Source organism: Rhodnius prolixus, unplaced genomic scaffold, assembly GCF_049639745.1.
Source record: "Rhodnius prolixus isolate KJV_2025 unplaced genomic scaffold, Rpr scaffold_2, whole genome shotgun sequence".
In the NCBI taxonomy this organism is placed as follows: Eukaryota; Metazoa; Arthropoda; class Insecta; order Hemiptera; family Reduviidae; genus Rhodnius; species Rhodnius prolixus.
The window spans coordinates 45,283,666-45,305,979 of NW_027411592.1; the positions used below are offsets into that span (position 1 = coordinate 45,283,666).

At 33.6% G+C, this 22,314-nt stretch overlaps 1 protein-coding gene and 1 long non-coding RNA gene across 5 annotated transcripts in view; one reads left to right on the plus strand and one right to left on the minus strand.

Annotated features, from left to right (window-relative positions):
• Positions 1-5,232, plus strand: part of LOC141449744 (phenoloxidase 2-like) — a 30,671-nt gene extending 25,439 nt beyond the window's left edge. For all 3 annotated transcript variants that reach the window (XM_074119470.1, XM_074119469.1, XM_074119471.1), the window contains 9 exons: positions 144-346; positions 478-628; positions 1,420-1,521; positions 1,616-1,780; positions 2,234-2,362; positions 2,451-2,639; positions 3,420-3,555; positions 3,754-3,989; positions 4,874-5,232. In XM_074119470.1, the coding sequence (XP_073975571.1) occupies positions 144-346; positions 478-628; positions 1,420-1,521; positions 1,616-1,780; positions 2,234-2,362; positions 2,451-2,639; positions 3,420-3,555; positions 3,754-3,989; positions 4,874-5,113 (1,551 nt within the window). In that variant the 3' untranslated portion in view covers positions 5,114-5,232. The remainder of the gene's footprint in view (positions 1-143; positions 347-477; positions 629-1,419; positions 1,522-1,615; positions 1,781-2,233; positions 2,363-2,450; positions 2,640-3,419; positions 3,556-3,753; positions 3,990-4,873) is intronic.
• A 9,768-nt stretch (positions 5,233-15,000) lies between these two features.
• LOC141449751 (uncharacterized) overlaps positions 15,001-22,314 on the minus strand; it is a 123,054-nt gene continuing 115,740 nt past the window's right edge. The window contains exon 6 of one of the 2 annotated variants that reach the window (XR_012455673.1): positions 15,001-16,626. This is a non-coding gene — a long non-coding RNA (uncharacterized lncRNA). The remainder of the gene's footprint in view (positions 16,627-22,314) is intronic. The other variant, XR_012455674.1, reaches the window with a different exon arrangement.

The window sequence follows — 22,314 nt, forward strand, 5'->3', positions numbered from 1 at the left end:
GCTACCCACCTCTATAGCATTTGAAATTTGAAGATAATGTATAATTTAGCTGTAAGTGAACTATTGCAAGAGAAAGCCATGTTGAAACTTCAACCAGATTTCGGACACACTTTATTGCTAAATGAACTTCTTTCTTGTTTCAGCAACCGCTGGAAATCCCAAGAGATTATACTGGATCTGATTTGGACATAGAACATCGAGTAGCATATTTCCGTGAAGATTTAGGCATTAATCTTCACCATTGGCATTGGCACTTAGTGTACCCAAATGATGCAAATAGAGATATCGTTAACAAAGACCGAAGAGGCGAATTATTTTATTATATGCATCAACAGATTTTAGCGAGGTTTTTTTTACTATTCATTAAATTATATTCTAAAAAAAATTATGCATTTCATCCGGAGAAAAAAATATTTTTGTATAACTGTTGTAGTAATAAAGAATATTTCTAAAAAATTAGTTTGTTCTTGTTCTTAGATATAACTTCGAAAGATTGTGCAACAGTCTCGGACGTGTCAAACGATTGATTAACTGGAGGGAGGATATGGAAGAAGGATATTTTCCAAAACTAGACAGTTTGGTATCAAGCAGAGTGTGGCCTCCAAGATTTGCCAACACAAGAATTAGGGTATGTGCATGTTGTTAGTCTCTCTAACAATATTATACATCTAACTGAATGTATATGTATCTACCTGTAATGCATTAAGACCAAGTATTAGTAATGTTTATGGATGTTTTTTTGCTTTTGATTAATATTTCTTTAGTAAACAAAGAGCTATAATATCATAAATTACATTTATGTTCTTCTGAAGTTAAGATATGCATTTATTTATATAAGCTTACAGTAGTAATTCCTTTAGTTGTAATAATGCATGTAGTGACACAGAATTAGAAAATTTAAAGTCAGAAAAAGAGGCAGTGAAAGTTTTAAAGAATTAGAGCCAAATAGACTCAGAACAATAGAAGCTGCTCAAGCGTCAGATTATATCAGGCTGCCCGGGGCATTCAATCGCATCCAGGAATTGAATTCACTCACTGAGGATTCATTCTTACAGTTTCTTCAAGACGTTACTCTACTTTTCATTCAGTTTGGCCAATTCTTTTAGAAATAGTTATTGTAATTTACGCTTGTTTATGAGTTAGTAAATTTATCCTTTCTACTATTTTGCCCTTCAGAATTCCTAATCAAATCTTAATTTCCGCTTGTGACTATGAATCATTAGATGCCCAAATCTCCATTTCGAGGCTGTACTATTTGACATAAACCTCTTCTGTGAAAAACACATATTTTTCAGTATTAAAAGGCGTCACAATTATAGAATTAACAAAGAACTATAATTCTTCTATTTTATAAAAATAATTATACTTCTTCCAAAAACTTTTGGTTGAATTACATTTAAAAAAAATTATTACTTTCAGGACATAAATCGTGAAGTTGATCAAATTAAATTTGACATACAAGATCTTGAACGTTGGAGGGATAGGATATTTTCTGCAATCCACAGTGGTGTAGTAGTCAATGTAGGTTACCTAAATGAAAACACTGTATGAAATATTGCTGCAATTATTCAGTAAAAAAGTAAAAAATTAATCATATTATAAATTTTTGTTACAGGATGAAGGAAAATCTGTGGAATTAACTGAATCACGTGGTATCGATATCTTGGGTAACATAGTAGAGTCTAGCGTCATATCGGCCAACAAAAATCTGTACGGAGATTTACACAATCTTGGTCACGTTGCTATTGCACTCTGCCACGATCCGGAAAATAAAAATCTTGTACGTAATACACTTGCAATTCTCAGAGTTGTGAAAAAATTCACTCAGGTGGTGCGGTGCATACTTGAGTTAAAAGTTTTTTTTCCTCCAACTATCGTAAAACTAGTAACAGTTAACACTGGGTAGTTCCCAATGCCAACAATACACATGAATGAATTTATCTTTTCCTCACCTTCTTTTGCTCAATTCTTTGAAGTGATTGGAACAATATTCCAAACGAAATAAAACGGACTGGAATAGACAGTTTGAAAACCTACAGAATTTGAAAAAGAAATATTAGCACACAAACTCTCCCAGCTAGTGATACCAATTAAGTTTCTTACAGCTGATGGCCCAACACTACTTCTTCCAAGAGTTTGTGTCTTGGAGCATCAAGCGATTTTGATTCTATGCAGAAGTCTCTCTCTATTTCTCTCTTATTTTATTTATTTTATTTTATTTTTTTTTTTGTAGGAAACGTTCTCCGTCATGGGCGATACCGCCACTGCCATGAGAGATCCTATATTTTACCGTTGGCATGCTTTTATTGACGATCTTTTCCAGGAACATAAGAATACATTACCTAGATATACGGAAGATCAGGTAAGCTTATCCGTAAATGGAAAATAAAATTTTGATCATATAATTGTTTACCAAATTGTTTATTGTGTTTTTTTAATAATCTCTTTAGCTTAACTTCCCCGGAGTTCGAATCAAATCAGCACAAATAATTGGAGAAAACTTAAGTCCAAATACGTTGGCTACATATTGGCAAAAGAGTGATGTAGATCTGTCAAGAGGACTTGATTTCACACCTAGAGGTTCAGTTTATGCTAGATTCACTCATCTACAGCATGTACCGTTTAAATATAAAATCGAGGTAAACTATAAGTTAATCTTGTTTGCATGAACTAAATTTTGATCTTTTATATTTTATCCTTTAACGACTGTTCTTCTTCGACCATCGAGTTCTTGCAGTTTGCAGATGAGAATTACGTAATTCAAACTGTTATTTAAGATTATTACACTATTACAAAAATTTTCTAGATAAATTAAAATGGGAAATATAATTTTATCTGCGAACATGTGTTCTTGTAATACCTTTAAAGACAAAAATTTAACTCAGAATCAGTGGCGTATCTTCCCTATAGCCTCCTAGGCTAAGCCTACCCAAGACATTTTTATGTAAAAATAATTCTGAATAACGAGCTTTAAGAATAAACGTTTAAGAAGTATTCTGAAGGCAGCCGCTTTAAGCAGTCTCCTACATTAGCGCAGTTCTTTTCTCCTGTTTTCATAGTCTTCAGGATCCAATGGTTAGCCATTTGGCTAAGACCAAAAGTTGTCTGGAAGAGGAAGACCTCTAATCACATTAGTTTTGAAGTTTAAAACTTTATTACTATTTTTTCGCAATTACACTCCAGTGTCTAGGCAGAAAATCTGTTTGTAAATTTCGCAGGTGGACATAACAGCTTTATTGTTGTTTTAGTATATAATTTATGTTTTTTTGCATGCGTCTCAGGTGAATTTACAGTTAGGGAGGGGAATAGTTCTTAATTATTATTTAGATAGAAATGTAAATTTATTTTTTTGTGCAATGCTTAAAACTTGGGTTATTTCATTAAAACTCCCAGGTTAATTGTGTTGGTTGATTTAACAGGTTGAAAACAATGGACCACCAAAAGCAGGCACTTTGCGAATATTCATTTCACCAAGATTTGATGAACGCCAGCTGCCTATGTTATTCAGAGATCAAAAGAATCTTTTTGTTGAAATGGACAGATTTAAAGTAACTTGTGAGTATAGCATTAATAGCCAATGGAGTATAATTTTAACAGCATTACTACTAAGTAGATTAGGAAGCAAAAGCCATTCGGGCACAGTATTGCTACTGTAAACATTCGAAAACCAATTCTTCGGTTAAAATGGCTTTGAAAACTACTATATTCTTGAAATATGAATATCCTTTTCTGACGTACATTTCTAAATTTTAGTGAAGAGTAAAATGAATATTATTGAAAGAAGTTCTGAAGACTCAACGGTAACCATTCCATTTGAGAGGACATTCCGCAATTTGGATGCCAATCGGCCAGATGAAGGCTCCAGGCAAGCTGATCAATTCAATTTCTGTGGATGTGGCTGGCCACATCACATGTTAGTGCCGAAGGGAACCGCTGATGGATATCCATGTACACTTTTTGTTATGGTTTCAGACTATGAACAAGACAAGGTAGCCCGTTAAATCATTATTAATTTATTAATTTTTTAAAATTAATTATGAGTGGTTTAATGAGTTTAATGTCTGATAAGATTTTAATTTGCTCTATTTTTCTATTTTGTAAACTATTGGTCCACAAGCTTTATGAGTTTATTACTATTACATAACCTGTTTATTACTATTATTATTACAGAACCTGCAAGCATTCTCATTTGCAAATAGTTTTTATTTACATACATTATCTATCACGGAGTGTCATTTCGGAGTATCGGAGTATTACTTAAGTTAAAAAAGATCTGTAAAACACGATAGTATTATTGTTATTGTTATTTTCTTCTGTTAGGAGGATGCAAAGACACCGTCTGCAGGAGGTTGGTCACAGCCGACCTACCTGCTAGCTTCATCATTAAGAAAGGGTGAAAGAATTTCCGCAAGATTTGTGCGGTGTCCAAAAAAAGAATAGCTTTTTCCAAAATTTGGCAGTTCATTAGCCTTAGGCTCTAAATCCTTTCTGATTCAAATCCATAATTTTTGTTCTTTCTTTCGGAAATTCCCCGCAAGTTTTTACTTCAACAGCTAAAAATCCCATTTCGCTAAATACTTTGCAAAAAATACTAGTTTGCATTTTCTAGACATTAAACGGAATTCAGGTATTACATTATTACTTGTCCAAGCTAACCTTGCTAAACTTTATAGTGAGTGTTCTGCATGCTTTGGAGTTAATAACACATGTACGTTCGTTTTTTACTTTAAAAACGCATACATAAAAAGACCTCTTTGAGTAACCGTCATCTCATGGTCATTAGACAATCACAGCAAAAAATAAATAATTTATTTCTTAAATATAATTCATATTTCTAGCACATGATGTTTAATCCACTTTGTTTAATTTGTAGGTTTCTGAGTCCAGAACTGGTACCTGTGATGATGCATTTGCTTACTGCGGTATCAGGGACAGTGTATATCCTGATAAACGTTCAATGGGTTTTCCATTCGATAGACAGCCTAGAACTGGTGCCAACGATCTTAGACTATTTATGACGCCAAATATGATAATTCAAGATGTAACAATTGTTCACAATAATAGAACTGTCTCGCCTAATATGAACATGGCTGTTCAAATGAATAGACCATAATATTGGAATGTAGAAATATGAATTTACGACTCTTTTACATAATTTTTATTTGCGTATTTTGAAGTAGTTTACTATGTTTTTATGAAAATAAATATTTTACATTTTTTTATTCCTAACAATTTGTTTATTTAATAATTTTTTGTTCTTCTCAATGCGCTTCTAACATACTTGATTAAGTCCTTTCTCAGAGTATGAGAGTGCTACTCTGCACTTATTACTATTGGGATGGCATGAATAGGTGACTTTCGACCTAGATTAATTTTTTTTTTTCTACAATCTTAACATCAAAGGTTGGTATGTCTTCGGTGCTGACTGTTTAGGTACTTTTTTGTTAATAAGTATAAGCACAGTAGCACACAGTGCTCCATTTTGGTTTATAAAAGCAAGAAGTAAGGTACACCTACCGCAAATAAAAGTGCAAAAAATCCGGTTTACTTAATGTTAGTTAAATAATATGGATTAATCGTTATTGCAGCTTATTCTGAGGAATATATTTTTTTACAGTTTGTAGAAATATAATTTTGAAAATCTTTATATTCCAAGTTAAAAGAAATTCCTTGAAGTTAATTATTAGTTTTTTATTTTTGAGTTAGGCGCCACGGTAGCCGAGCGGTTAGAGGCGAGACCTGTAAAGCTAATATGTATTGTGGTACTGGGATCGATTCCCAGTCTAGGCCTTGGATTTTATTTAATGGTTAATAAAAGAAATTTACAGTAAAGTATGTTTGCTAGTCGCCTCCGTCCACGACACCTAATTGGTAGTTGGACATTAAAGCCTGCCTGAAAAAATAGGCAATTACTTTACTTACTTAACTTTACTTACTATTTTTGAGATGGACAGCACTTTGGTCGCAGTTCTCAGACAAGGACAAACCAAAATATTTTTTAATATTGTATTTCCCGTCAAGTCTCAAGTCTGAAATACTTCTTAACTGATTGCTACATTGACAGTTCTACAGAAATAGAATCGATACAACTAAAATGCAGTTCCTAATTATTTAAATAATAAATAAAGGAATAGTAGTTTGTTTTTTACTCATTGACCAAATGGCGTCTAGACCATGTAATCAAGCTCCAAGGTCGGCGTGCTGTCTTAACAAGAAATAGAACGTGATGACATTGTCCATCACAAATTAAAACGGACTCACTCTCTGACAAATAGCATTTCCCATCACTTCTTCCTTGTTTTTTTGTCAGTCAGTGATTAGGCACCAGTCCAGTGAGCAACTGATTGCCTGGGCCAGTGAGACAATGCCCAACTTAGATCGCTTCTGGCTGTTTCTCTATCACAATTCATATCCCTTTTATTTGCTGTTTTCTACAACACAACAGCAGCAGCAGTAACAGCCGGCACAACCTACCTTCCAATAGAAAACAATCTGTAGCCTCCAGGCATGTTCAGTTTTGTAAACTGTACTCCTATAACGTCACTGCCATTCAATAAACTACTAAACATAATACATTACAACTTCTGAATTATTTATTACGTCATTTGGTCCACCTGCAGCTGATCTGCCAGCTAGTCAGATGGCACTCTATTGCACAAAATTTAGACCTTGTCTCTCAATTCTCTTAATTTGAAGCTATAGCTTTTCTATTATTTAGCAATTAAAACACAAAAATAAAAACACTTGAAAAATATTGCCACAATTTATTGCATTTTTGCGAGTTATTGGCTGGGTAATGGTACTTTTTGAACGATTAGCAGCAACATCACTTAGAAAACACAAAACCATCTTCACTAGTAAAAGTAACTGGTCAGCCTTAGCTTTGTTAAATGAGGATGGTTCCTAAGTACTTAGCGTTCATTCTACTGTTGCTACTTAGCATAACAAGCGTTTTTCTGAACGGTTTCTTTTGCGGTGTGGTTGAGAGAAGCCATCGACCTGGAAAAACTAGGGGGATTAGTTTTTTTTAAGTATTGCTCGACAAGGATTGGGTCCATTGCCATTTTTAGTTAATCTGTTTTTTTTTTAAAAAAAACGTCGCTAGTGATCTGTACTATATAAAGAACTTTTAATGTTGATAAACTTGCAAAGGAAGCCACCAATAGTGGGGAAATGGCTAATTATAAATTACCACACACCGATATCAAGGGTATAATTGCAAAAGCAGCACTACAAAAATGGCAGACAGATTACAATAATGGTGATAAAGGTAGATTCTATAAAACTATGGCAGATCAGTTACCTAGACAACCATGGTTTAAGGGAACTGTCACTAATAAATGGGTTGTTACGACAATAAGCAGGCTGAGAGCGAACCACGCGGTGTGCGGATCGTATCTACACAGGATCAACAAAAGGTCCTCTCCTCTTTGCGTAGATTGCAATGAGGAGGAAGATTTCAAACATGTAATAATGATATGTCCACGTTATGTGGTAGAAAGGAAACGAATGTTTGACGATATATACAGGTATTTAGATGCACCATTTCGCTACGAAGACATTATATTCTCCACCAACAGTTATGTGCTTAAGTCGATAGCAGAGCTAGCAATGAAATATGAATGTATTTAGAAGCTATAGCCGAATTAGAATGAATGGAACAAAATGCTTAGAGAAGGATTACGTGATTTTAATTTTGGTTAAGCGAGAAGGATGGCAGGAGCACAGAGTGCTGCGCCATCCATTAGCAGTAGTTTATGTAAATAGCGGTATATAGTAGAATGATGAATGTGTGAAGCGAATGTATTTGTAGGTAGGAATGGAGAGTAAGTGATATTCTAGTGATAAGCACCTAGACGATGCTGGCTGTATGGCGGAAGCCAATGCCAAAAAAAGAAAACAAAAAAAAAAAAAACTTTTAAGAATAAATATATTACATCAGAATTGAAACATAAAATTGGGCGTCTGTAATACATAGTTTAATCGACGATAGCAGAGCTACAATTGATTTTTTTTAACGATGAACGTGAGCGCGTATAATACAAATACGAGGTGTGGCTTTTAAATAACGAGACTATTGCTGTAAAACATTTTATTTTAAATTTATGAATATCTAGATATTATCACCTTCAATATACACCCTTCCCCTATCCTCTATGCGAATTTACCATTGTTCGAAACAGTGCTGGAAGTCTTTTTCTGTCAGCTCCTGCATGACGCGTGCCGCTTTTTCTTTCACAGCTTCAACAGCGGATGGCCTAAAACTGGGATGTTGTACTTGGTTAGAAACGTCTTGACAGACAATGAAGTGTGAGCCGGCACGTTGTCTTGATGGAGAACCCATGACTTGTTCTTCCACAAATCGGGTCTTTTTTTCCTTACTTTTTCACGGAGTTGAGCAAGCACCACACTATTAGTAATGTTGATTAATTATAATCGATATTTTCATCCATTTTGGACGTGGAAGGGCGTCATCATCTCCGACGTCTTCTTGGCCATCTTGGAAACGCTTGAACCACTCAAAAACTTGCGCACATGATAAACATTCATCGCCATAAACTTCTTTTAATAACAGATAAGTTTCAGTAGCGGTTTTACCCAGTTTCATGTGAAATTTCATGACTATTCGTTGTTCTACTACATGTCATGTATCATGTTTTCGGCAAAACGAAACTAACACCTCTTACACAAACGACGGTTCCAGCCAGGCAGATTGCTCTACAAACACGTGAGACGCTGCAATCGAAAGAGAAGGCTTTACGCTGCACAGCTGTCGGTCGTTAGGATTTGGCGCATGCATAGTTCTTCTGTAGCAGCATCAGTCTCGTTATTTAATAGCCACTCCTCGTATACCGGTTTTAGTATAGGTCTCACCGATTGTTTATTGTAGCTAAGTGAAGTTACAGATCGTTTCCTATGAGTGCTTCAAGCCATTGGAATATTGTTTATCCTGCTCTAATACAATGGTATTATGTCAGAGGTAGAGAATTTGGATTCATTTAATGGCATTTGCATTTATGGTTTACAACTCACGTTCCCAAAAGTGCATGTACGAGTAAGTTGCCTTAGTGTAGAAGGTCGAATGTTACTGTTTAACTTTTCCAGAGCTTTGTCCAGGTGGTGAATTTGGTTTTGGTGGTAGATTAAAGGTGTTTTTGTGCGAAGAATACTGTGAATTCTGCAACTGTCGCTATGAATGAACAGCGATGTAGCTTAGTGCGGTGGAACTTCTTACCTTATTGCACTTATTTCCTGTGACCCAGACATGGTCAGACATTTTTATGCCTTATTCCTCTCTTACTGACCTTTCGTCGAAAAAAATAAAAACATTAGAATTGCGTAAATATCCGGATACAGTTTTAATTTTGCAAATACCTTTACGAGTCGATTTAATTTTGTTTTCCACACGAGAGTATTTATGTGCGTAAGCATAGGTAATTAGAAATTAATTATAAAAACAGGTATACATAGCTTACATTTAAATCATGATAAAATTAAATAATCTATTAATGTTACTAGCTTAGTTGAATTTTAACTATCACACTTAAGACGTATGCTCAAGAACAGTGGTTCTCAACCTGTGGTCCACAAGAACTAAAATTTGGTCCGCGAAACACTTGACATTTTTAAAATAATAATATATTTATTTGACATGCGGCCGCGTGTGCGGCGACGCGCGGTGAGTGGGACGTCGAGCGAGCGTAGAGCGCCTAAGTCATTCCTAAAACATCAGATCCAACTGTAAAACCAGTTTTTCCGGAAAAAGTATTTGCTTTTCCGCTTTAAAATACAACTCAAACACGGAAATATTATTCCAGAAAATCTATAAAATTACATCTTCGATTAACTAATTGGGATTATTGAGTTTAATTCTAACTTAATTTGATTTGGCTTCCAAATTCTCTAAAAAGATGAACCTTCAAAAAACAAATATAAAAAATATTGGTACAAACTAACATAGTACCATTATTATTATTATATTGTGGCGTTCCATAACAAAATGGAAATATCTGTTACCTTAGATGTTTACGTGATCAGTAAGCAGACAGTACTCATCCACTAAAAATAATAATCGTTAAGACAGAAGGCAACATTATTTAATGAGATATTTTAGAAGGATCTGTAGAAATTACCAGCCATTACAGAGAACGTTAAAGCTTTCCTACTGGTGTTCAGTTCAGAACTAAACCTTTGTTTGCTCATTTCCTTATGTTGGGTCACGCAACCTCTTCCTTTTATATATGTATGTATACCATGATGTGAAATCGATTTTGTAAATACAAATATTCGTAGAATATTTTTCTTTATTCTTTTTTTTTCCAGATCTCATTTCTATTTTCGGATTTACTTGTTTTGGATTCACTTTAACTGCTGTTAAAAAGTTTAATACAATCTTAAAAAACTTTTCTAAATTTGGATTTCACTCAAGATAAGTTCCTACGCGAGAGACTAAATCCATTTTAGAAAATTGTGGAGAAAGTACGCTACCTCGAAATATACGTGGATAAATGGTTGTCCAGAGAATGCATATTCTATTGACCGAAAAGACAAGAAACTAATTAATAATATTGAATTATTTAAATGTTAATTAAGCATGATCTCCAATGGAAACCCTAAGAATAGAAACCAACAGATAGGTTAACCAATCCCTTATGTCAACACGTGCCTCAATGTCTTTTCCAGAGGTGATATAATCTATTCCATCAACTGTTAGGACTTCGGTTGGATCGTCAACCTGGAAAGGGGCAAGGAAAAATAGTATTCGCAAAGTATACTGCTTTCATTCTTGGAAATGAAAGTATTTTCACTGTATAATAAATTACCTATTTGATAAAAAATACGGCCTTCTATGAAAAAAAGTGTCACATCGGTAGCTCTGCACTAAATTATGCACTACGGTTAATCGCACTTGCAATAGAACCGCATATCCCTCAGTTCTTATGTTCATGTTAAGCATGATAAAAATTCATAGACTGAAGGTGATTTTTACATTTTAGGGAAATGCAACTAAGATCAATATGAATATTGAAGCTTCATAAACATACTCTCAACAAACTTATAGAAAACCATAAATAACAATAATTCTACCATAAATAACCCTCGTAGTTTAATGAGCGTACATAGTAGAAAACCATCTGCGGAGTATAATATTTGAGAAAGGGTTAAAGATCGTAATTAAGTACAGTTCAACCCTTGCCTAATGTAGAAGATGCTGGTGACGGGTAGATCCCAAGAGTGTGATTGCCCAGCATGGTACGGTCCTTTCCGCTAATAGTACCGCTCTCCAGATTTGCAATGGTTGTACTCCTAAAAGCCAAATCTTGTCTAAGGACTAGTTCGGACCTAAACAACATATCTAATTAACTTAACTAAGGCTTCAATGTTACCACTACCACATATTAATTACTTAAAGACGTTACTTACTCTGAGTGCGACCATAATAACCCTATTTCTACTTACACCATGTTAGATATATAGATATACTAGAATCTGTGTGGGCATTACTTAAAGAACAAGTCACAAAGTAAATGAATCATAAAAAAGCCATCGTAAAACTTTTCCTTTTTTTCAGTTAAAACAAAAAGAAGTTTTGGGAAATGTTTAATGGAGATTAAGGGAAGACAAACAGCGAAATAAGTCATCATTAAATGGGAGTTCACCAGAAGAAGCTTAAAAGATTCTTCCACTTTGTTCTCCGCTCTTTTTTGAGTTTATTAAATTTATTAAATGCTATTGTAAAACTTACAATACTTAAGTTTGTGCTTTCATCTCACTCAAACTTACACTCTTACATAATTTGCGCTTTTTTATACTTCAAAACTTTTGTGGCTTCCGAATTTGGAGCTTAGCATTTCCAACTGTTAGACTTGCCTATTTCATTTTAATATGATTAAACTTTATATTATTAGTGTAGCAAGCCTACGTCACATTATTGTATTTTCAGCCAAACGAAATTCATTTACAAAAAAATATTAACAACAAAGAGAATATCTAAATAATTAATTTAATTATCCATTTTTTAAAACTAATTTAAATGTTTAAAAATTAATTTTTCCATAATAAATGAATTATATTTTGTTTTTCTTATATCAACGTACATTTGGTCTGGCTAAATGTCATATTCATTCTTGTTACAATAGAGTGGACAGAATTAGGTTCCATTCTTCATTATAACTGGCTGAAGATTGTAACATTCAGGTGTCTCCGCTTGACGCAACAATTCAATCCAATGTACATTAAGCAGTAATATTTTCATTTTGTCTTCTCTTGAACATGGCTGAGCGATTAGTATTTAGTATTGAAAGACAAAAAAATATATCGACAAAATATGAATATGTATAAACGAGTACTATAATTGCTTATGTTTTCGCAGAGATAACACCAATAGGACCAACAGGAGATACAGCAATCAGAAATATGAAGGATATGTAAAGCTCCCAATCTTTATCTTTATCTTTCAAAAATCCATTTAGAAAGCTGCAATTGTGCACACTTGTAAAGGTAAATGGGAACTATAATTGTACACATTTTTTGGAATGTTTAAAGTTTAACTTTGTTTGGTAAATTTTATTTTCGAAAAAACGATTTAATTCTTTTTTAGTGAAATAAAGATAAAAATCTATTTTGATTCTAATGATTCAAAAATGTGTTTTAGTTCATTATTACATTGTAAGTCAATCAGTTCCATTTGGAGATAATAAACAAATTGGAGTGAATCTCGCGGGCCATAAAATTATTTATGGTGGGCCACATGCGGCCCGCGGGTTGACTTATGGTTATTCGCTTCAAAAATAAATTTTAAATGAATCGCACTCACTTGAAACTTTCAATACCAAATTTTTCTCGGGAGAAAATATAAAGTACTCAAAACTGAAGAAGAGAAATATTGATTCTGGTTTACTGATTGATTGTTTGATTCTAGGTTCTCGGGTGAGAACCCTCAATCTATAATTTCAGCTCCCTTTCAGCTCCAATTAAAAAAAAAAAAAAAATCCTAGATTTTGGAAATGTTTTATTAGGACATCACCAATCATTTGACAAGAGTATTCTCGGGTTTCAAATTCTTCTTTTAATGACAGAACCCTCAAGAGATTGTCTCCTTCCCGTAGAATATTAATCATTAACTTGCCTAATGAATGTGCATTTCCCAGCGAGGGAAACTGTTATCCTTGACTAAACGTCAACACCCTGGCACGCGTATGAATGGGCTGCGTAAATGTAAATAGATTTAGGATTGTAAATGAGTGAGAGGAATATAGAGTACTCCACTCAATGTATATATAGGAATATAACTATTAGGATGAATGTATTTATTAGGATGAATGTATTTATTAGGATGATTGTATTTATTAGGATGATTGTATTTATTAGGATGAATGTAATTAATAAGATGAGTATATGAGTGTACATATAAATTTTGTGTAAATAGGTTTTTTTAAAATTTAGGTTAGATCTCTATGGGGTGCGAGGAATATCGAGTACTCCACCCCAACATTAGTTAGTTAGGTTAGAAGAAAATAGGAGTTAGGCCAACCGTTAGGTTTGTATCGATCAGATTGACAAGGTGTAGGTTAGGCTGTGTAGTAAAGTGTCTATTCTACAGGATAGTTTAGGTGCAAAGGACCCTTGTTGTTGCGCACCTTACAAAACCCCAAAACAAACATAAACGTCAACAGAATTGCAACACCTAATTTCCGCAGGCTGGAAATCAAGGATTATAAAAACATAATGGTATTTAGGTGGGAATTAGGAACGGAATAATTATAATTCAAGAAATTCTGCGACAAATAAACAAAACAATATTAATTTTGAACTGAATTTTAATCAAACGGTAGAGTAAAATACAATAAGTGAAAATCGAAAAAATAATATATTTAATAAATATAACACATATTTATGTTATATCTAAATCGATAAATAGTAATAAATCAGACAACTGTTATTACAAGAAAAACAATTTTCTGAAGATTGGAAATTTTTCAAACCAAAACCCAACACAGATAACTAATTCTTTAGGAGAGAAAGGTTGCACATACCAACAGAGATCGGTATTTATTGAGAAATAACTTTCAAAATACACATTTATCATTTTTATATCGTAACATTTATTTATTAGTTTCATTTCATTTACAGAAATCAATTCTACTGAAGATTAAATTTTTGTTAGTATATAGAATGATTGTTTTGATTTTTCTTAAACTTTCTTTGAGTAATATCTTTAACTTTGTTTGTTCGAAATTATTTAGGCAAAATTTAATATTATATCTAGTCAGTAAGATTGGCCTGTTGATAATGAAAGAAATGAGCAAACAATGTCATTTAAAGGAACCAAAATAGATGGCAGCGGCCGAGATATCTAATCGCTTCTACGAAGAATTCACCTGTGCTTTTAAAATGCAAAGACTTTTACAGCTGCATATCTTTTTGATTCCTTTGGTGCAAACTATTTTTTATTTCATATTTATTCATTAGTTGATACATTGATCCCTCAAAACATTACATCTCGGTAAAGGTTTTCCTAATTATCAATCCAAAAACGCCTTTGCTATATTACTAACTACACTTTTTATTACTGTTCATTATTTTTGGCGACTGAATCATAATTTCAATAGAATGAAAAATTATTGCCAGTTTCAGTCATTATTAAGGAACGGATTTTTATGTATTTAAAAATGCCAAATATTTAATTAAAATATGCATTTATTTTCGTCAATTATGTGGAAAATATGTGATTTTCTTAAAATATTTTCTGGAATATTTAAGTAAAATGGACATTTTTTTTTATGAAAATCGTGAAATGGTGGAATGATTGCATTTCTCGAGAACCTCACAGTTCAAAAGGAATGGCTTTGAATCCACATCAGCATCACTATCAAGTTTTCCAATAACTGCATTGGCAATATACCTGCCCTCAACGTCAGTGGTTTCATCAATTGACACCCAAATCGGTCCATCTTTGATAAGTTCTCGAATTTTGGTTAGTGTACCTTTATAGACATCTTCCAGGTAGTTTTTCCTCAGAGCGCTCTCGTCAGGCATTTTTTTCCCAATATAGGTCTCTAAGAATCCTTTGAAATGAGGATTTTTAAGTTTGTGGAAAGGGATAGCTGCTCTAACCAAAGCCCGACACAGATCTGTACTCATAGTAGACTTACTTGATGGAGATGTAAGGAAGGTTTGATAGGACGTCCTCTCTTTCTTTCTGTTTTTATTCTCTATGTGCGATCAGGTGGCAATATGTTGGGTGACTTGGGAACGTTGAGAGTAAGAAACGCGCTTGTCACAAGCTGTACAGTACAAAATGTCTCCATCACTTCGAAAAAGTTCTGCTGGAAACTCGCGAAGATATTTAGCAACCAGTTGTTTGTTTGAGGACGATGTTCGTGGCATTTCACCCAAAAAAGAATACACTAAGTGACCGAACGAAATGAATTGGACACTTCAACGAACGAGCTGAAAGAACAGACAACGTCAGACAACTTCAAAGAACTAACAAGTGCCCGTCACTGTTTAGCAGCATTCTGTATAAATTACAATAACCATTGTACGCACTGTGATTCATAACCCTACAGTCTGTGGTTCACAGTTCCTGTCAACCACCTCCCAATTATGAAAATATGCCCAAAATGAAAAATATGAAAAAATAAGTATATATTTTGATTAAATATGTAGAAATATTTATTTATTTTAATCAAATATGTATAAATATGCGATAACATCCAAATATGTGGAAATATGTGAAATAAAAGTAGACTCAAACGGCTTAAAAAGTGTCAGTATGAATACTTCTAGTTGAAAAACGTCTGTAAATTGCCTAGAAAAAAATATGTAAATACATACGAATCCGTTCCCTAGTCATTATAAACTTTATTATGCCGAACTTTCGACTCAGAGACTAGGTCATCTTCAGGGCTAATTTACAATATACTGTTCTACATCTTTAGAGGATTGCAGTGTCTTCTGTCTTATCTGTTCATGGACTGAACACTTTTTATGCAAAAAATCTTAAGCATCACACAGATCAACAGATTCTTTCCACATTTCCCGGACCGATCCATGCCCCTCAGATTCCATGCTAACTTACAAACTATTCAACATTTTTTTGCTAACGCAACTTTTATTAGAAGCAACGTTTTAATAATGCCCACTTATAGATAAAGTTGACCAGTAAAACATTTCAGTATAACAAATCTTTAATGAACAATGCTACAAATACAATAATATAAATGCAATGTAGGTGCATTAAAAAACAAAAACAAAAAAAAAATGTTTTAGAATATAATTTAATTAAAGTATGTATTTCGCTCACCATTAATTACATTCTGAATTGCGGCTGTCATACTAAGGCTTTATGGAAGACAAAATAAATCCTAGACTTTAGTGGAATAAGCAGCCAGTGAGCTGTCCTGCAAACAATTTGACAGTAACAGTTAGGCACTGGCAATAAGTCCCATTAAATCTGCAGCAAACCCCCGGGCCCTTTATACCAACACTGAAGTGGCACTATCCTCTGTTCTGCCTGTAGAACAATTTACGTCTGCCGCATATGGGGCCCCCGTACAAAGCACAAATGGGTTCCAGCGACAGATAAATCAATCACTCCTATTATCGCAGATGCAACCTCTCCTGCACAAACAAATTCAATAAATTGAAATATTTTATTAAACAAATTATTCTTTTTTAAAATACAAACAAAATCAAGTTTTGGTTTTATACATTTTTATTGCAACCGATTCTTATATTAAAATAAGTAAATTGAATGTAAAGCGGTGGATTTAGAAAAGACAATTATGGTAAGACATATAAATATATTTTCTGGAAGTGTAAATAGATTTACAAAAAAAAGAAAGTTATTTATCCAAGTTTTAAAGTAAATACTATTTACTGCAAATTAAAAGTTTGCTTTGATATTTGCAGAAATGTTCCAAGGGTATATTACTAACTGAGCATAATTATTTTATGTATTTTCATAAAAGCGCTATTTAATTGTTTTAAACTGAGTTTTTTTACAAAGGGTTGGATGCGATTTTTGATACAATATTAAACAAAGTCAAAATCTGAAAGAATATAAAATAAAAACTATACATACAGTTCTAATAAACAAGAAAAAGAAATCTAAAACTAAACACGAATACACACTTTTAGTATTTATTTATTTTATTTGAAATAGATGTTTGACTTATGAAAAATCTAAATACAACTACAAATTTAGTTGTAATGTAAACTGAAACTCTAGAAGAACAGCTGCACAAGCATTAATTTGTTTTATTTAAGATTAGTACGAGGTGTGGCTATTAAATAACGAGACTGTTACTGCTACAGAAGAACTATGCATGCGCCAAATCCTATCGACCGACAGCTGTGCAGCGTAAAGCCTTCTCTTTCGATTGCAGCGTCTCATGTGTTTGTAGAGAAATCTGTCTGACCGGAACCGTCGTTTGTGTAAGAGGTGTTAGTTTCGTTTTGCCGAAAACATGATTCTACACATGTAGTGGAGCAACGAATTGTGAAATTTCACATGAAACTTGGTGAAACCGCTACTGAAACTTATCTGTTATTAAAAGAAGTTTATGGTGATGCTGATGAATGTTAATCACGTGCGCGAGTTTTTGAGTGGTTCAAGTGTTTCCAAGATGGCCGAGAAGACTTCGGAGATGATGCCCGCCCGGGTCACCCTTCCAATTTGTTGAAGAACAAGTCATGGGTTCTCCATCAAGACAACGCACCACCTCACACTGCATTGTCTGTGAAGACGTTTCTAGCCAAGTACAACATCCCAGTTTTAGGCCATCCGCCTTATTCGCCTGACCTGGCCCCATGTAACTTCTATCTGTTCCCCAAAGTCAAATCCGCATTAAAAGGAACACGATTTTAGTCCGTTGAAGCTGTGAAAGAAAAAGCGGCACGCGCCGTGCAGGAGCTCACATAAAAAGACTTCCAGCACTGTTACGAACAATGGTAAATACGCATGGAGCGTTGTAGGGTTAGGGGAGAGGTGTATATTGAAGGTGATAATAACTAAATATGTATAAATTTAAAATAAAATGTTTAATAGCAATAGTATCGTTCTTTAATAGCCACACCTCGTATTTTACAAATCTTGCAAGGGTGTTAGAATTATATCTTCATCTCGTACATTTCTTGTAATTCATCATTTCTAAGTTAAAATCCGGGAAAATCTTACCAAATAACTAACAATAAGAGAGCTTGCTGCAAAATACGAGCTCGAATTGTTTCATTCTTTTATGAATATATCTTCCAGGAGAGTAATTTCCTTTCTGAGAGCTCAAACTATTTACCAGTTCTTGGTTTTATTTTATTTTAAGAAAGTTCATATGATTTTTTTTAAAATATTTTTTTAAATCAATAGTGTTTAAAGCTTATGAAGGAAGAATAGCGGAGGAATCAATCCCTAACCTTAGAAATATAGAAGAAGGAAAGAATAATGCCAAATTCAGACATTATTTTTCATTTTTCCCAAGCTTTCGATTTAGGTACTAGATCTTCTTCAGGGCTTAATATTAAAATAATGCTTTTAATAAATTGAAAATTGGAAATTTTATTGTATACTTATTTTCCATTCTAATTTCAAAATTCTATTATCACGATTTTTGCCTTTTAAATTTTATTACTTGTTGAAAAGTCGCCTACTTTCGCCATTTGCTTCTTTATATCTTCTTTATAAATGTCATCCAAATTTAGGAGATTATTGGCAAACAATAAAACTTCAGAATGAATAATGATATAAAATTCTCTTAATTTTTTTACGAATTTATTAAATAATTGGGCTGAATCCCTTGAAGCAAAGAATAATAATTAAAAAAAAAAAAATCAAAGAGAAACCCCCTTAAGTTTTTTGGATGTAATTTCTGTCCGTTTGTTAACCAATTTAGATAAAGTTAGTAAAGAGATAGAAGGATTTACAAGTGGTTTTTAGCTATACTGAAGAGATCCTGAAGGATATACTTGTTTTTCCTCGATAAAGAAATTGGGTCCTTGCTAGCTCTAACCAGCAGTTTGCCTTCACTTTCTGACAAGATAATTGGCAAAGTTATGAAGCGATAGGAAAGAGTCATTCTATATTTACGAATCAAGCAAGAAAAATGATATTGAAAATGATATTTTAACAATAATTTATAAAAGTTTATCGCCAAAGTTTATTATTATTGATATTATTTTAAATGTAATTATAGTTTAATTGCTATATCACTTAATAAGTGCATAATGCGATTTAAATCAGAGGCTTACCCACAATTAATGTGGGAGATTTTCGTTTTAGAAGTAATTACTATAAATTTTCAATTTAACACTATTCTTTTTATTCAGAATAGTCCATTTTCTTATAATTTCTAAAATAATTTAGACAACGTGATCTCTTTAAAATAATAATCATTATTAGTGAAGTTATTATACATTTTGGAGGTTCATATCTAGTATTATAATCTGTAATTGCTTGAATAAAATAAGGAAAAAACTTCGCTATGTATGTTTCTTATCTAATAATGGTGCCCATGATTAAATGTATTCATTAAATAATTAAGAAAATAAATTGAAGATTCCAAAATGAAACTTTCTCCAAGCAAGCAATTCTCCTTTGAGCCCCGTTCACCTGGACCACACACATGGAACACAATCAACACATCGTAGGGACAAACAAACATTTATGTTTTACGTGCACAAAAACAAAACCGCTTTTAGTGATACAACATTACAAAATCCTTTATATATATATTTTTTTTTAATTTAAGTCAAGACAACATCTGAGGTCATAGCCTGCCTTCAGACAGTGTTCTCTCCTTACAGGCAACGCTGCCTATCACTGGCAATTAGCTGAAAGAATCTCCTCAAGAAGGAAGAGAAAATCTAAGGGCCAACAGCTGGATTCGAAACCGGGATCTCCACGTTGGAATCCAGTATACTCTGGCCAAAGTAATTTTATAGACCAATATTTTGTGAAAGGTTGGTGTATCTGTCTCACAGAAATAATTGTAACATTCACAGGAAACGTCGAAGAAATTGGTCGCTAAACTATTTACTGGCAGCGCACTTTCCTAACGTTCAATTTAGAAATTTTTTAAAAATAAATAAAATAAAAAAATTAGAAAATATAAAAAATAAATTAATTAAATCACTTTTTAAAAAGGAGTAGTTGAGAATTAATGAAAATAATATCAGTCTCTATGATTTTTAAATATATTCTGTTCAAGCAAAAGTAAATAGTTATATGCTTTAATATTATTTAGTAATACTTAGTAATGTTTGGAGAACTGTCTAACAAAGTAAGCCCATGTTGAAATAAGGGCAAAGTAAACCTCTTAACGGGCAGGCGAGTTCTAATACCTTGCGGTAATACAAGAGTTTCACTTCATCATATCGTAGTCCTCAGACAGGTGGACTTTACTCTCTGACTATTCCACAATACTCCGACCACAAAACTTGTAACCAGAGACTTCTGTTCACTCTAGAGAGAAGTATGCCACAATGGCTCTTCACTTTTGACGTTCTGAGGTCACCAAACACCACAAACTTCTCACAAAACATACCGATAAAGTTGGTTGTCATATACCTTGGTACTTTTGTGTGGATTTAATTTATAAAATCATTATGTTGACTTTAATTAAGCTAAATTTATTATTATTCCCTTTTAAACAGATTGTTTAATATAAAACCTCATAGGGATAATACTTCTTCAGGGATCTTCACGTTCCTGCGGGTTCCCCATCATTTCATCATTTCAACACTTACGTACTCTGACAATCCTTAATACTCACATACCATTTTAGGGCCTGCAGTGGTTTAAAGAGGGTGTAACTATTTGGGGTTTAACGAACCTACAGGCGATATCCAGCTCCTTACCACACTACTACATAAACATATTACAAACACTTCACGAACTAGAACATGCATACTTTGACAGTCGTACAAAAAATATCTTTTCAAAATATAAGTTTAAAAAATATTATCAGAAGATTGAGGAAGACGACATGCTGTGATTATCTGAACCTAACGTAATCTTTGGCCTCAGCTTCATTCAACAAAGCTACAAGGACGATGGTCCTTTTTTAGAAAATCTACTGGGAAACTTTGCTTCATGCAGGTTTGCTAGGGGGTCAGAAAGAGGCTCTCTCAGGACATGGTCTTGGAACGCTGTCTTCCGTGGCATTAGACTATGTCAAGGGCATCAGTTATCTGATAGTAACCAGGCCCATTTTAATCATCCACGGAGACTATTTCAGGTCCTAGACAAAATTTTTTTAAGTGCATCCTAATACTTCTCCGTAACATCAATTCCAGTTCTACTCGTACATCTATTTCAGCGCCTGACTAGAATTAACAGCAACGAACCCTTAAAACAACTGCTACCTTGCAGATCATCATGCATCATCGTAAGAAAGAAAGTCACGCAACTTTAAAGAAAAAGAATATAAATACTGCTTTTAGATTTCGATAAAAACCGAGGAAGGATTTTTAGCAATCAGGAAGAAAGAAGGAATAAAATTCATAAATTAATTTTCGTAGAATTTCCACAAATTTATGACGAAAACTCTTGGTAAAACCCAAAGCAAATCTCCCTGTACATTAAAGCCGTTAACAGAAAGCCATCTTAAGCTTGCACAGATATGTGGATATAGATTTATAACAGTAATCGCTTAAAAACCTCTCAAGCTATGATGAATACCCATTCTTCAAGAGAAATAAAACCAAAAATTCAACATCTAATAACCAACTTAATCAAATCACATCCTATTTATTTCTGTATTTTCCGATAAATATTTACAAGTGAGAAGTATTGTTAATGATAGTAGGAATAATGTTAAGGAAAGGATTAGCTATGCAGTTAGCGTATTGGATTCCCACGGGGAGATCTAGGGTTCAAATCCAGCTGCTGGCCCTTAGATTTTTTCTCTTCTTAGGAGCTTCTTACATCAACGTCCGTTGATGGAAAGTGTTAACTGTAAAAATAGAACACTGTCCGGAAGCTGACCTCCGACGAATTAAATTTAAAAAGAAATTATAATCCTTTCAAGATCCTCAGATAAGTAACAAGGTGTGCGAGATTGACCTGCGTATTTCCGTACTTCTCTTTCTCGATAAATATTAGAAATAATTTATGATTCATACTGTAAGGGAAGAGGAAGTTAAGTGAAGAGCGTGCAGCCATCACCGACCGTTCTTGAACTTTTATAACCACGCCGGGCTGATTTCCTCCAGGAAACTACCTTTATCGACAGTATATAGTGCAACCCTCTCGCTAACTACATAGAAGTGGACCAACCTATCTACCAACCTCGTCTATGTTATTCTTACCACAAG